Here is a 15,407-nt window from a genome sequence, read left to right on the forward strand (position 1 = left end):
GTATCATCTGACCAAAAAAACTAACAAAAAATAAAATAAATAAATAAGTATTTTCCCATAAACTGCATTTTAGACAAATGTGTCACAATTATGCTTCAGGTCAAATTCAAGATCATGTGTCAAACATGCCTTCATGTGGTACTTTTTGAGTCATGACTTCTTTAAAGCCATGCTCCTATAAAGGCCAGTGTAAACCAGCACTCAGGTTAGTTACGATGAGCTTTTTGTTAACTAATGCACCCTTCAGTGAATGAACTCTGTAGCTCCTATATATAATTTTTTTTTGTGCCTGGATTTACTTTATGAGAGATGACTCTTTCTAAACAGTGTGCTAGGAGTTTGGTGTAGCTCTCACTTCGTGGTAATAGAACCAAAAGCAGGTGCTGCTTAAACATCCAAGAGCTTCCATAATGTTTTCCATTCCTACTTCAACACATTGATGCCGCCTGAGAATTAGTCCAAAAGAAGGCAGCACAAGTTTGTTGTCTAGTTTGGCATGGTGTGGCAAAAAATAGAGTCATGAACTCACCCTGGTTAGTGCAGTTGGCATGGGTCTCGTCGCTGTAGTCACCGCAGTCATTGTCTCCGTCACAGGTCCAGTAGTCGGGTATACAGCGACCGCTGTTACATTTAAACTGAGTGCTGGAGCATGAATGACTGCAGCCGGCTTCATCACTGTTGTCACCACAGTCATTGTCTGCAAGAGGTTAAATTGCCAAATATATGCTATCATCATCCAAAATATAAAGTAAGCCATGTTTTAAAGTACATCGTCAGCCAAAGTTTTGAACATGCTTGACTAAAGTTATGTTTCTTATGATCATAATAAACTTAGAATTTTCATAGAAATTAGTTTTGCAGACAAATACTTGGGATCACAATATTGTTTAAATGCATCCCAGAACGTGCCTCACAAAGTTAAGAAAATGAACAGATTTTTTAGAGATGGAATATAAGATCGTTTGTAATTGTTTTTGGTACATAATTCCTATACTACGTACATAATTCCTATACTGAAATTTGTGTTGCTAAATATAAATAATAAGTAAATATACTTTATAATAGCAAAGATATAGAAAAGGTGTGTCCAAACTTTTGACTGAAACAAAAAACTAAGTTTCAATCATTCAAAAATAATGTACTTTTAATACTTTACTAATATAAAAGTAGCAGCCATGCTGAGAAATATTTTTCCCAGATATACTCGGCCAACATGGAACATGTCGATGTGAGCTATAGGCTATGATTTAATACAATCCATTTATAACACAAATATACAAACAAGTAAAATATAGGCTGAAATATGAGTATTTCACATCAATACAATATATTAAATGTGGCAACTTGTCTTTAGAAACAAATTTCACAGTTAACAATTTGTAACAATAGAAAATGAATAATAAACATCACAGAAACTGCATAGATCACACATGCACCACTGGGAATGAACACTGGTTAATATTTAATGCTAATCTCTTCTAATGGATGTTACTAGAGGTGTTAGTTAAAGTGAGATGGCCAGCGGCTTGCTTGCTTATTTACTTATTTATATTTTATTTTATTATTATTTTTTACTATTGTAGGGCAGGAGTTTTCCATAATGTAAGACATGTTTTGGAAAACATGAATTGCTGCAGATATTTTAGACTTTTCCACAGCCTTACATGTGTATGAAAATCCTGTTCAGACCTTATTATAATGTTATAACACACGTAAATTTATGGTGCATGTTGATCTATGCACTAACCGGTCGGGTTCGGACAATTGAACTCATCAGAGCTGTCCCCACAATCCTTTTCTGCAACACACAGCCCATGTGACACAGGGGGAGGGGCAAATGGTCAAGAGAAGAGGACATGACGTTACACAAAAGACACATGAAATGATCAACAAAGACAAATGAGGGAAATCTGTTGAAAAAGTGCAAAAGACACAAAACAACAACAGAGATGAAAACATGTCAGCAGCTCACCGTTATCACAGCGCCAGTTGATGTTGATACAGCGTCCGTTATTACAGGTGAACTGAGTGAGCGGGAAACAGGTTGGGTATGCTGACGACACAAACATCATCATAAATAATCAATAAAAACATAACATTAACCAAAACTCCTTATCCCATATAACCAAAAGCATAATAAAGAACTATAATAATTTAATGCAACATAAAAGTAATTCAAGTGCAAATTTTTGCCAGTTGCATGTATATAATACAAGTTTATTTTTTAGAAGGTTCAATTCACAAAGGTTCATATCATCTTTTTTGATTATTTACATTTCCTCATTTTCCTCATCAGTATGAGTTTTACACAAAGAAACAGTAGTAATATAATGGTTGTAGTAAATAAAATGGCAATAAAATAGTATTAATAGTCATAATAGGAAGGTTTGAGTTTAATGTATCAATAATTAACTTTCATGTGACATGAGCCATTACACTGATAAGCGAAATAGACGTAATTCTAAATTTTGATTAAATTCACAAAATGCAAATGCATAAAAGGAATAAATTCATAAAATGTCAACCGTTTCCTTCAAAGCTGAAACTGACAAAACTTGCACTGAACTAGTTTTTCTAAAAGTATCACATACTTACTAATGGCCAAATTAATTAATTTTAATAAGCTGGCATCAACATAAAGGGGCATCATTTACCGCAGGACGCAGGCTCATCGGAGCGGTCCCCGCAGTCATCATCCAGGTCACATGTCCAGGAGATGGGAATACAGCGGCCACTGGCGCACGAGTACTGATTGGGAGGACAAGTCCGAGCTGCAACAGAGAACCACAACTCTCAAATCTAAATGTGTGTGGCCATCTGTATGCTAGTAAAGTTTTTTGTTTGTTTGTTTTTTCAAGTTTAAAAGCAGCAGATATACACATGAAAAATGTATAGTCCTTCTCTTCCTAGAGTGCTTTTCTGTGGAAATAGTTAATCTTCAATATATCTGCCATGACATATTCATTTTGTAGAGCACTTAACATATGTACCTTGGTGTTTTTAAGAAGAAATGCACTTCTTACAAGTGAAGTCATATGTATTGTGTGTTGTTGGACTTCTTATGCATACAAAAATCTTTTACATGGCAATGGAATTTTCATGGCAAAAGCTGATTGGCCTCTCCTGGAGGGTTTAGCTCCAACCCTAATTAAACTGTGTGAACCAGCTAATCAAGGCCTTTGGACTCACTAGAAACTTCTATGCAAAGCATGTTGGAGCCAGCTGGAGCTGAAGCACAATTGGACACCCCTTATTTAAATTCACTGTTTGCTGTAGGCTGCTCCTTCTTAAGCATGCTTCTGAAACCCTCCACCTCCCCCAGCTCCACCTGTCTTGATATGCTATGTCACCTGCTATGCGATTTACATATGCCTATTATGCCTATTCATGCAGTGTGTAGATCACCAAGGCCAAATACATTAACAGTTTCATGTCCATTAACGTTAAAATAATTTAAAGAATTTTCAAGACTGCAATATAACAATTGCACTTCAATGTTACAAGTATGTCCACACAGAAAAGAAAACTGTGTTTTGAAACCATTTCATTTTATTTCCAAACTCAGTTTCCCAGTTAATTCCGACATTTTATCTTAATTCATATTTTTATGCAATGGCTCTATTGCAGTCTAGAATTACTTGCAAATGCAGCATCATAGTCAGCCATTTCCTTAAAATAGATGCAGTCTAAATTAAAGAGTGCAAACCATACAATTCAGCCATGAAGTAAAATATAGCACAACAGTTTGACGAAGAGCCCAGAACTGCGTCAGATATACCATGTGAGATAAACTCTATATTTATACATGGCGGTCTAGAGAACATTTCAGCTGACTCGGCGTTTAGGAGAAGGTCATGACAGAACATCACAACTCAAACCAGCCAAAGAAACAATTTCAGCTGGCCTTACAGGTGGCATTAGTATGATATGAAGATGACAACTGGAGTTCCAATTATCAGATGTGTGATTAATGTAGATTCAAACTTAGACACTTCATGTCTGAGATGGACAAAATCTGTTGGTGTGTGCGTTTAAAGTGCACTACAAAAGAAGTATTTATTGGGTGACTATGTTTTTATTTCTATTGTATAGTGCAGGAAAGCTTTGCCCATTGTGAAACTTCATTGGTCCAACTCCACCTAATTGCATATTACACATTAAATGTTCTGATTTTTGATTGCAGTGTGAACTGACAAAAGACTTTCCTAGTTAGGACACACGGTAAAAAGGCATTTCTTATCAGGTAGTATGGCTAGATTCTGATTCCTGGTCTTGGAACTGACTTGAGAATCGATTCCAAACCGTAGTGGTCAATTTTTTTTTTTTAAATTGGATGAACATGTTCACCTCCAATCTTGTAACTACATGATATAATTGCTTACCTCCTTTTGAACTTCCTTAGTATTCATTGATTATTATTAATCTGCACCCATTATCTCTTCATGCGTTCTGGAACGACGCTCAAAACTTTCCCCTGTGGAGTTTATGAGAGTTTACTTAATTGAAGGAAACTTCTCCAAGACATAGGCTAATTAATGTTTGTCAGTCTATTGTAAGTTCCCAATGACTAAGAAATGAGAAATTCATTCTTTTAGGAATCAAATCCCAGACCTTCATTTGGGACTGTCATGACCTTATATAGGACATTTTCATGATTTATATAAAAAATATTCTGGGCATTTCAGTGGTCAAATTAAGTACATTTTTAAATGAACCTATTATGGTAAAACCATCACTTCTACCACAAAAGACTACAAAATAATATATAAATAATCTTCCTGATTTATCTCAATTCCTCAGCATATCCAGTAGCTCAGAACAACTTGATGATGTAACAGAAACTATTGACTCTCACTTTTCTAGCACTTTAGATACGGTTGCTCCTTTACGCTTAAGGAAGATTAAGGAAAAGAGTCCAACACCGTGGTATAATGAGCACACTCGGGCCCTAAAGAGAGCAGCCCGGAAAATGGAGCGCAGCTGGAGAAAAACTAAATTAGAGGTATTTCGTATTGCTTGGCGGGAAAGTACCCTATCCTACAGACAAGCATTAAAAACTGCTAGATATGCTTACTTTACGTCTCTTTTAGAAGAAAACAAACACAACCAAGTATTTATTTAATACAGTTATTAAATAAATAACTGTATTATTATTACATTTTTCTGTATTTTTCTAATACAGAAAAATTATATATGTGAGGATTTCCAGTTAGGTTTTAGACCATATCATAGTACTGAGACTGCTCTCATTAGAGTTACAAACGACCTGCTTTTAGCATCTGATCGTGGTTGTATCTCTCTATTAGTGCTACTGGATCTTAGTGCCGCATTTGACACTATCGACCACAACATTCTTTTAAATAGACTAGAAAATTATGTTCTGCATTAGAGGAAGTGCACTGGCATGGTTCAAATCGTACTTATCTGACTGCCATCAATTTGTGGAAGTAAATGAAGAGGTATCATACCAATCACACGTGCAGTATGGAATACCTCAAGGCTCTGTACTTCGCCCCTTACTTTTCACACTTTACATGTTACCCTTGGGAGATATCATTAGGAAACATGGTGTTAGCTTTCACTGTTATGCTGATGATACCCAGCTCTATATTTCTTCGCGACCTGATGAAACTTACCAATTTGCAAAACTAACGGAATGTATAGTTGATATCAAAAACTGGATGACTAGCAATTTCTTACTGCTAAATTCTGAAAAAACAGAGGTGTTAATTATTGGACCAAAATTTTTTGCATGTAATAACCTAGATCACTGTCTAATACTTGATGGCTGCTCTGTAAATTCTTCGTCATCAGTTAGGAACCTAGGCATATTTTTTGATAGCAATCTTTCCTTCGAAAAACATGTTTCTAGCATTTGTAAAACTGCATTTTTCCATCTTAAATAAATCTAAATTACGACCTATGCTCTCAATGTCAAATGCAGAAACGTTAATTCATGCATTCATGACCTCGAGGCTAGATTATTGTAATGCTTTGTTGGGTGGTTGCTCTGCACATTTAATAAACAAACTCAAGCTGGTACAAACTCAAGCTGGTACAAAATGCAGCAGCTAGAGTTCTTACTAGAACCAGGAAGTATGACCACATTAGCCTGGTTCTGTCAACACTGCACTGGCTCCCTATTAAACATCGTATACATTTTAAGATCTTGCTAATTACCTATAAATCCCTGAATGGTTTGGCACCTCAGTATTTGAGTGAGCTCTTATCGCATTATAGTCCTTCACGTCCGCTGCGATCTCAAAACTCTGGCCATTTGATAATACCTAGAATATCAAAATCAACTGCGGGCAGGAGATCGTTTTCCTATTTAGCACCCAAACTCTGGAACAATCTACCTAACACTGTTCGGGAAGCAGACACACTCTGTCAGTTTAAATCTAGATTAAAGACCCATCTCTTTAACCTGGTTTACACATAACTATCGCATTTCTATAATTCAAATCCGTTAAAGGATTGTTAGGCTGCATTAATTAGGTCAACCGGAACCGGAAACACTTCCCAAAACACCTGTTGTACTTGATACATCGTTAGAAGAATGACATCTACGCTAATATTAGTCTGTTTCTTTCTTATTCCGAGGTCACCGTAGCCACCCAGATCCAGACTGTATCCAGATCAGATGGTGGATCAGCACCTAGAGATGACTTCTACAGCCAGGACACCTATGAGCCCCAGAGACTGATCCCCAGTGAAGACCCTGTCTCCAAGACGGCCATCGGGACAAGACCACAGGAACCAGATGAGTCCTTTACACAATCTGATTCTGCTTGAATCTAGATTTAAACTGCTCATTTTGTCTGGCCAGAGGAGAATGACACTATTTCAACAAACTATTTCCCCGTCTAAATACTGTAAAGCTGATATAAAGCCACCCAGCTTTATATCAAGCCGATGTAAAGCTGCTCTGACACAATTTGCATTGTTAAAAGCGCTATACAAATAATAGTGACTTGACTTGACTTTTAAAGTCCACAGGGAAAAGCACACCACAGAAACACTTTATATCAAAGTTGCAAAAATACAACCAAAACAGAGTGAATCTTTGGACTTTGTGTGAATAATGTCACAGTGCTGCAAATTCAGATTACTGTGCATACCTGAGCATGTGGTGTTAGATTCATCTTCATCACTGCCGCAGTCGTTGTCTCCATCACACAGCCAACGCATTGGGATACAGCGGTTATTTTGACACTTAAAGCGGTCTGCAGGGCATGTGTGCTGATCTACAGATGGACAAACAACAAGCACTGCATTTGTGTGGTAGCTCGACACAAGGAGGGAGTTTCAAGTTAAACGTGAGTGTGTTCTTACGGCACAGTTCGGCCGTCTCATCGCTGTTGTCCAGACAGTCATTATCTCCGTCACATTTCCAGCGGTCTTGAATACAGCGGTTATTCTTACAGGCGAACTCTCCCGGCTGACACTGCGGAGGGGGAATGTAAGACGGGTTGGCTGTGGAGAAACACACACACACACGAAATGTAAATAAGTCTGCTGAAAGCCAAGCTCTGTGAAAAGAAACATCTGAAGAGTTTCTGTTTCAAATATTCAGATACAGAAACCAAACCGCTTGATGTTCAATTCAGCTGATTGTATCAACAGTCAGTCACAAGATAAACCCTAGAAATGATGCATTATCTGCCAGTATGATCGAGCAGCTGGCACAAACAGATTTGCTTCAGCTCAGCAGGCGTTTCTTGCTTTGTTCTCTGTCAGGACTGAATGAACTCTTATCCCGCTGTTTTCCACACATTTCTCACCTGGGTCGCTCTGAATGGAGGTTTCTACCATGTGATTTCCTCAACAGTATTTAATCCTCTTTTTAACCATTCATGGTACAAAGTTACATCCAAACCACCATAGTTAATCACTTTTGATACTTAAATTCAAAGTGTTGCAACATGCAGGTTTTGACAATAACTGTAATTGTTTAAAAAATTAAACGCTGATAACATGTTAATACTACACATATGATAATATCGTAATTAATCCAGGACCACTGCTTGTCTAACAGCATATTAGGTGGCAGTACTAAAATATTGTTTGCTACCTGTCATAAAATGGAAAAGAACAAGTAGAAGAAGAAGACGCAGTGTGTAGTTACTACTGCCACACATGTCAGAGACGATGAGAGACTTCAAAAAAGACAAGTCTGCAAGAAGTGGTGTTTAAGCGTACTTTTTTATGTTTTTGTACAATTATGGTTACAATTCTCTCTCTGCCTCCCTACAATCATATTTTGGGTGTGATTCATTGGCCAAAACAATGCAACAAAGTTCAAGAGAAATTTGACTGATAGCATAGCATTTTATTTATTTTTTTTTCAAAACTTCTAAAGATATCACAATAATATTCTTATTGTTATTATTAGGGCCACGATAATCATGTTGTAAAAATTGGGAACAGTCATCTGGATAAATTTGAAAATGCATTTAGGTTTTAGCTTTCCGCCCCCACACTAAGCTAGCCGTCCGAGTAAATAAATCTGAAAACACATTTTTTGTGTTGTAGCTTGAACAATTCGTTTTTCTGAAACGAAAATGCATGTTTAGTCACCAAAACAACCAAGTGAACAGCCGATCATTGTGAATGCTATCCACTTTCATAATGCTGGCAAAGATAAAAGGGCTACGGCATTGTAGACCTTACACTTCATAGCGATTTTGTGCACGACCTGGGTGCACCAGTGAGTGGTGGGATATTTTGCTAGTGTGTGTTACCTTTACAGCTGGTGTTGTCTGCGGGGTCCAGTAATTGGTCCTCAGCACAGGCACATGACCTGCCTGTGGGAGTGGCCAAACACAGACTACTACAGCCGCCGTTATTGGATCTACACGCATTACTTCCTGTAATGAACACATGTAGGGATAACATCTGATTAACATTCAACAACCAAACGGCCTGGATTCCTACTAGGAAATTTTGTCTTGCATTGGCAGTCTACAAAAAACAGGGTAAAAAACATTATTAAATTACCTAGCTGCTGTTGGGCATCGTACATGCGGATCTCAAAGATGGGTGGCCGTTCGTTGCGTAGCAACGTGACAGTTTTGGTGTTCTGGTCCAGTTTATAGATGCTGCCGCTGCGGTATTCGTTCCAGAACAGGAAGTGTTTGTAGTGGCACAGGCCAAAGGCGTGGTTCAACTCCTGTCCTTCATAAACCGTCTAAGAAGAAAGAATATGGTATCACGTGATTGACAACTGACGAGTAAATTGACTGTTGTAGTGTTTTCAGCGGTTATCTCTTGTTTTCCATTCTTAAATGCAAACATGTTCTCATATAAATATCTATTAGATCAGCAGTGTGAGAGCACCTTGCGTGCAGTGTTGTTGAGATAGACCATCTCGATTCGGTCGTAATAAGCATCCACCCAGTACAGGATGCCCTGAGGAATGTCCAGACTCAGGCCGTTGGGCCACAGAACCGTCTTAGACGTCAACAGAACATTCCGGTTGGTTCCATCCATCCAGGCCTTCTCAATCTTCCCTCGCTTGCTCTCTTTTGGGTCCTCCTCCCAGTCAGTCCAGTACATCCAGCTAAAAGAGGAAAAAATGTTTCAACATTTGGAAAATCCTTGTTTATAAAATGTATTTGTTGCTTTAGCAATAGTGTCTTTTGTCATATTGCTGTTGCTGCTGATTTTTTATAAGCAATATGTCTCTTGTGGTTGTGCATACTGAAATTGTAGATTTTGGGCTACAAAATTTTATGATATTATAAATAACCCAACAACTACTGTAAAACTTAACCTTATTTATTCGAGATCAGGAACTCACCCGTGCCGAGGGTCCACCACAATAGCTCGAGGATGGGTCATCTTGCCCTCAATGAGAGTCTTCCTGGTCTGAGAAGCTTTCTCGAGCCGAGCAACACTGATGGTCTTCTTGGGACCATCATCTGTCCAGTAAAGATTATTGGCCATCCAATCCACAGCGATTCCTTCAACAGTGTGAATACCTGAAAAGAAAAAATAAGTCAAGTCAAGTCACCTTTATTTCTATAGCGCTTTTAACAATACAGATTGTGTCAAAGCACTTAACAGTATCAAATAAGTCAGAATAATTACAGAATAAGTAACTTCAACACTAATAATTCTAGAAATAAGACAATTTGGAAATAAAAAACAGCACCTTCTTTAAGAATGATGTCTCTTTCCGTGCCGTCAATCTTCTGTCGGCCAATCAGATAGCTGGTGGCATCAGCAAAGTAGATGAAGTTACTTTGTGCATGGAAGTCCAGAGCTCGAGGGTTCATCAGGTTCTCGATGGGGATCATGTATTCATCCTGAACTTTAGGGTTAATGTCCATACCACGGATAACGCCTGGACGACCCTTGCCGTACACCAGGAATAACTCATGCTCAGGCTCTGGGGATTTAATATATACCGAAAATTTAATTGAAAAAAAAAAAAATTAATTGAAATTTTTAAAAAAAATTAACTCAATAAAGTCACTTTAGGGTTATACTGTAAGAAAGTCAATCAAAAAGAAAAGGAGGTATTTAAAATATTTAAACACCTAGTTTGAAAGATGTGCTGAGCTGTAGAAAGTAGTTTTATATGACTTGACATATAAAAAATTTCCAAAAAATTTCAAATTTATCAGAACAATTTATGTGGTGAATAGTAAGTCTATTATGATTGTTTTAATGTGTTCTTACAAATACATTCCAATTCTTCTTCTTTGCTTTTTCAAGGTCATGTGTTCAGAGGTCACTGAAAAGTCACAAATCAGTGCTACAAACGGTTCATTGAATATTCAAAGCAAACAACTGGATATCAATATTGGGGGTAAATGGAAAAGACCTTCATCTTTGTAAACTGATTCAGCTGATTTGATCAGGTTTGGGATAGTCAGTTTACTGGTATTTACGGCACTATGAAACACCCAAAAAAGCATGTCTTCACCCAGTTTGATCCTACTTTGGTAGTAGTTTACCTGATTATTATTGATTCTGCTTATTTGCGACTACACATATCAGGTTTACACTGCACGATTTTAGCCCTGATTTTCACTCACTGACAGATTTTGTGGAAATCATTGTCAAATATGCGTGTGTAAATATATAGTATGTACAAATATATACAAATGCTTATTCCTAGTTACTAAAGATTAAACAAGAAAATATGAAAAATGATTGCACAACCACCAACTAGGTGGAGATATACACTAAATATGTAAATAGCCATTGAACAAAAGAAGAAGAAAGAAGCAGTATGGCACACTTTTTCTTTCTTAAGCTTCTGTTTCCATGGTGTCTGGGCGATTCGTCGCACTGTTGAGGATGTCTTGAGTTGACCGAACTTACTCCCGGGCATGTTTTGGGAACCAGTAAAACTTAAATAAGCAAGGTTTGGGTTAATCAACCAAGAGTTCAGGGTATATGTGACGGTAAGTTAACCTTGCTTTCTGAATACACCCTTGCAGTGTGAAATTGTGTTTTGACTGGAAATAACATCTGTGAGGACATACAGCCAATGAGAGAGCAAAACACAGGGCAAGTGGAACACACTTCATGACCAATCGGATTTAAGAATTTGTATAATTTTTATGTAACAACATTAAAATATCATGAAGAATACTATGGTTTCACCATGACACATGTCCAAAAAAGTATGGTAATATCATAGTAAACCATAATACTTTTCATAGTAAATCCGGAGTTAAATTAAAATCTACAATAATGCCATAGTCACCTTTCTACAGCAACAAGTTAAAAAAAATTCATAAAGAATAAACATTGAATTCTGCAGTTTAACTCTCATTTGAGTAAAATTATAAAGTACGCAAAACAAAGCAAACTATTTTGGTGACTCAATAGATCTATAATATATGTCACTCACTCTTGCATGATTTGCCATCGTTGCCCAGGCTAAAGCCAGACCGACAGCGACACGTCCGGCTCTTGTGGCTGTTGCCCAACAGACAGATGTCTGAACAACCTCCAGCTTTTCCAAACTGATCTGGCTCACAGGCGTGACTCCGCACTGAAGAAGAAGAACAGGAGAGTTAGACTGAGGTGGAGCTAGACTGCAGAATAATAGTTGAATTTTACACAGTTTATTCAAGTATACTGCTGTATACTAGTTCAATTCAACAGCATTAGATGAGAAACAGATTCATACCAGGGGGTTGGCGTCTCTGGTGGTAAACATGTAGAGCTCCTCCCTTGTCGACACGGGTGACCACCTGATAATCTGAACTGTTGAATCGATTGACACGGATCACGCTGGTCTTAGGCTGCATGTTGGCATTGTCAGAGTTTGTGGCATATAGATAGTTCTCAAACACTGTGAGCCCATAAAGATGCTCAATCTGAGAAAAAAAAAATATTCAATTAGTTCTTTTGTTTGGGAAGTTGTGTTTTCTTTGCTGGCTTGAGCGAGCAAGACACACACATAAACACACCAATTAGCCTTGGGCTGAGCAGCTAAATGATAGCCATAACTCAAGCAGAAGACAGAAACAGCTTTAATAAAATGAAACACCACTGTCACGTTCACCTACTAAAGCATTTTTCATAATACGTATAGCTAGACAATATAAGAGACTCTCTCAACACAATGAGGTATGATGGATGGATGGATGGATGGATGGATGGATGGATGGATGTATGGATGGATAGATGGGAGGACAAATTAATGGATGGATATTACTGAACAGATCTTAAGGTGGATGATGGATGATTGACATTAGGAAGGATGGACATGTGGACTGATGGATGGATGGATGCATGAACAAATGAATGGACAAATGAAAAGATGGACAGATAACTGAACATGTGGATTTTAAGGTGGATGATGAATGATGGGCATTAGGATGGATGATGGATGGACGGACAGATGGACAAATGAATTGATGGACAGATGAATTAACAGGTAGATGTTTGGATGGATGGATATTTAGATGGACGTTTAAGTAGATAATGGCAGAAGGATGAATTGATGGATGGTGAATGAATGGAAATTTGGGCAGATGGATGACTGAAGTGCATGTGAATAACACGTTGATGAATGTGTGGACAGATGTTTAGATGGTTAGCATTGCATTTTTCTTTATTGTACAGAATTCTGTTCAACATCTGTTGCTTTTAAATGTGCTTTATAAATAAACCTTAAATAGAAGGGTAGATTAAGAGGTGATTGGTATATGAATAGAATAGATGGATCTTAGATGAATTCAGTTTTCAATTAAATTCTAGTCTATTTGTATAGTGCTTTTCATGATACAAATCGTTGCAAAGCAGCTTTATAGAAAACGTTTCTATTTGAAATTTTCTACATAAACGTTTGGGATAAATGCATGGGATCTTTATCTGTTGACAAAGAACTTATGAGAAGAATAAAATCATGTTCGTGCTATCTACAAAATAATGTTTCACGATTTCACACATACATATAATTAACAAAGGAAAGGTAATGGTAATTTGGCGTGCTGTCCGAGGGGAGGGCTCTGATCTTGGAATTTTGGCCCGAACCCAGAGTTAGGAGAGGAATAGTTGTAAGTGCGGAGAAGGGGTGGTGGAGGGATGTTGAAAAACTGTCAAGGAACAGAGATAAGTGTGCTGCGTATATATCCAGCTCTTACCTTGTGAAATGTACTACTCTCATGTTAATTAGGTTAATTATCTGAACGTGTTCCTCCCAAACTTTGTTAAAAACAAATAATAATTCATTTGTAGAGCAGTAATAATGGGAAGTTGACCATTGTTAAATGTTATATTTAGCAACTCACTGTCTTTTAAATGATTTAAAAAATGGGGAAATTAGTTGCCATTCAAAACACATTCTTGCACAATAACTTGTATAACTTTTTTTTTCAACTTATAAGAGTCACTTTTTAGGACATGTCAGGATATTTAAGGACATCTTAAAATGATCTTGGTATTTGTTCCTTACCAACAGTCCTTGAATGATGGTGTGTCTGTTTTTGCCCTCGTAGTCCACTACTTCGATGTAGTCCAGATAAGCATCAGCCCAGTAGACAAATCTGCTGACCAAGTCCAGGGTGATGCCATGCGGGAAGACAATTTTACTGTCCACCAACTTTGTCCGATTCTGTCCATCCATGTCACAACGTTCCACCTTTGGGATCTGCCCGTAGTCGGTGAAGAAAACCTTTCTGTTGAAGGTAATGTTGAGGAAGGTTATATCTGAGTAAACCTGAAGTATACCTCATTTGCAAATACTACAAATATTCAACTAGTTGTGTACATGGAGGAAGTGTGAGCTTGAACATGTTCATACCCCATAGTTGGGTCGAGAGCAATGCCTTTAGGGTTGTAGAGTTCTTGATCCAACAGTGTCACACATGTGGTGCCATCTTTATCACATACAAAGATTCGATCATCCACGTCATCAACAAAGTAGAAGTTTCCTGTGAGCCAGTCTATTGCCATCTGTTCTACATCTGTAAGGAATGGGGAATGGGGAGAAATGTAGGTAAAACATAGAAATTATGTGTTGTGTGTTCATGTGTAATATACCATATTACCATGACTATTATAAATTTAACATACAGTCCAGTCCAAATAAGTATCTCAGTTTAAATTGCGAGGACTAATTTGAATTATTCTAAAATAAGACTGTAAACTATTTAGCATTTGCAGAACAAACAAAGAACATTTGCAACACTTGCATTCAATTTAGAACATTAAAATACATTTTCCTTATGATTAGTCACAAGATACGCTAAAACCTAGTGTTGTAGTCGAGACCAGCTCACTTGAGTCTGAGTCAAGATTGAGTCCACAGACAAAAAAGCAAAAACTATGCTCTTGGTCTTCGAGTCTCCAAGACCACATTTTCTTGGTCTTGTCATGGCATTGAGAGCATGTGAATTAGGTCTTAACTCAGACTCAAGCCTCAACAAAATCTTGCCCAATAAGATGAGATTTATCAAGTAAGTAAATCAAAAGCATGCTATATGTGAATTCATTTAAGTGCAGGTAAAAGCATATAAACACTGGTGCCTGACTGGTTCAGAGTAAGGCAAGTGTTTGTGTACCAACCCAAGCAGTTTTTGGGTTCGATGTGAATCTGTTTTAAAATAGCGCTAATAATAATAATAATGTGGTCTCGCATTCACATTTCTCTTTTTCACTTCTACAATGATGCTCTTTCTATTTGAAATAGCTGAGTCAGGGAACTCTCTGGAAGCATGTGCACATGTTACACAATTTCCAAAAAAGTTGTTTTTTCAGCTGCGATCGCTGTGGCTAACCATGGATTTTTGCTCTTTTGCAGCTCCCCACCTCCTCAATACACCTCATTCTGACCTTAAAATGGCAAAAGTCTCAATGTATCTGAACCTCCCCTACTTTAACCCCAGACATACCATATCTTTTAATGGGGTGTTGCTCATTTGAACATTGAGTGGCTG

At 37.5% G+C, this 15,407-nt stretch overlaps 1 protein-coding gene across 1 annotated transcript in view; it reads right to left on the reverse strand.

The window, feature by feature from the left end:
• LOC306855133 (low-density lipoprotein receptor-related protein 1-like) overlaps nucleotides 1-15,407 on the reverse strand; it is a 215,270-nt gene that overhangs the window by 127,978 nt on the left and 71,885 nt on the right. The window contains exons 7-21 of the mRNA XM_079393583.1: nucleotides 14,273-14,435; nucleotides 13,925-14,147; nucleotides 12,152-12,341; nucleotides 11,870-12,013; nucleotides 10,157-10,393; nucleotides 9,803-9,983; nucleotides 9,340-9,562; nucleotides 9,001-9,190; nucleotides 8,745-8,870; nucleotides 7,336-7,476; nucleotides 7,122-7,247; nucleotides 2,655-2,771; nucleotides 1,973-2,053; nucleotides 1,748-1,798; nucleotides 530-697 (exon numbers count right to left, since the gene is read on the reverse strand). Coding sequence (XP_079249709.1) covers nucleotides 530-697; nucleotides 1,748-1,798; nucleotides 1,973-2,053; nucleotides 2,655-2,771; nucleotides 7,122-7,247; nucleotides 7,336-7,476; nucleotides 8,745-8,870; nucleotides 9,001-9,190; nucleotides 9,340-9,562; nucleotides 9,803-9,983; nucleotides 10,157-10,393; nucleotides 11,870-12,013; nucleotides 12,152-12,341; nucleotides 13,925-14,147; nucleotides 14,273-14,435 — 2,361 coding nt within the window. The remainder of the gene's footprint in view (nucleotides 1-529; nucleotides 698-1,747; nucleotides 1,799-1,972; nucleotides 2,054-2,654; nucleotides 2,772-7,121; nucleotides 7,248-7,335; nucleotides 7,477-8,744; nucleotides 8,871-9,000; nucleotides 9,191-9,339; nucleotides 9,563-9,802; nucleotides 9,984-10,156; nucleotides 10,394-11,869; nucleotides 12,014-12,151; nucleotides 12,342-13,924; nucleotides 14,148-14,272; nucleotides 14,436-15,407) is intronic.

The sequence above is a fragment of the Barbus barbus genome (genome assembly GCF_936440315.1).
Source record: "Barbus barbus genome assembly, chromosome: 35".
Classification (NCBI taxonomy): domain Eukaryota; kingdom Metazoa; phylum Chordata; class Actinopteri; order Cypriniformes; family Cyprinidae; genus Barbus; species Barbus barbus.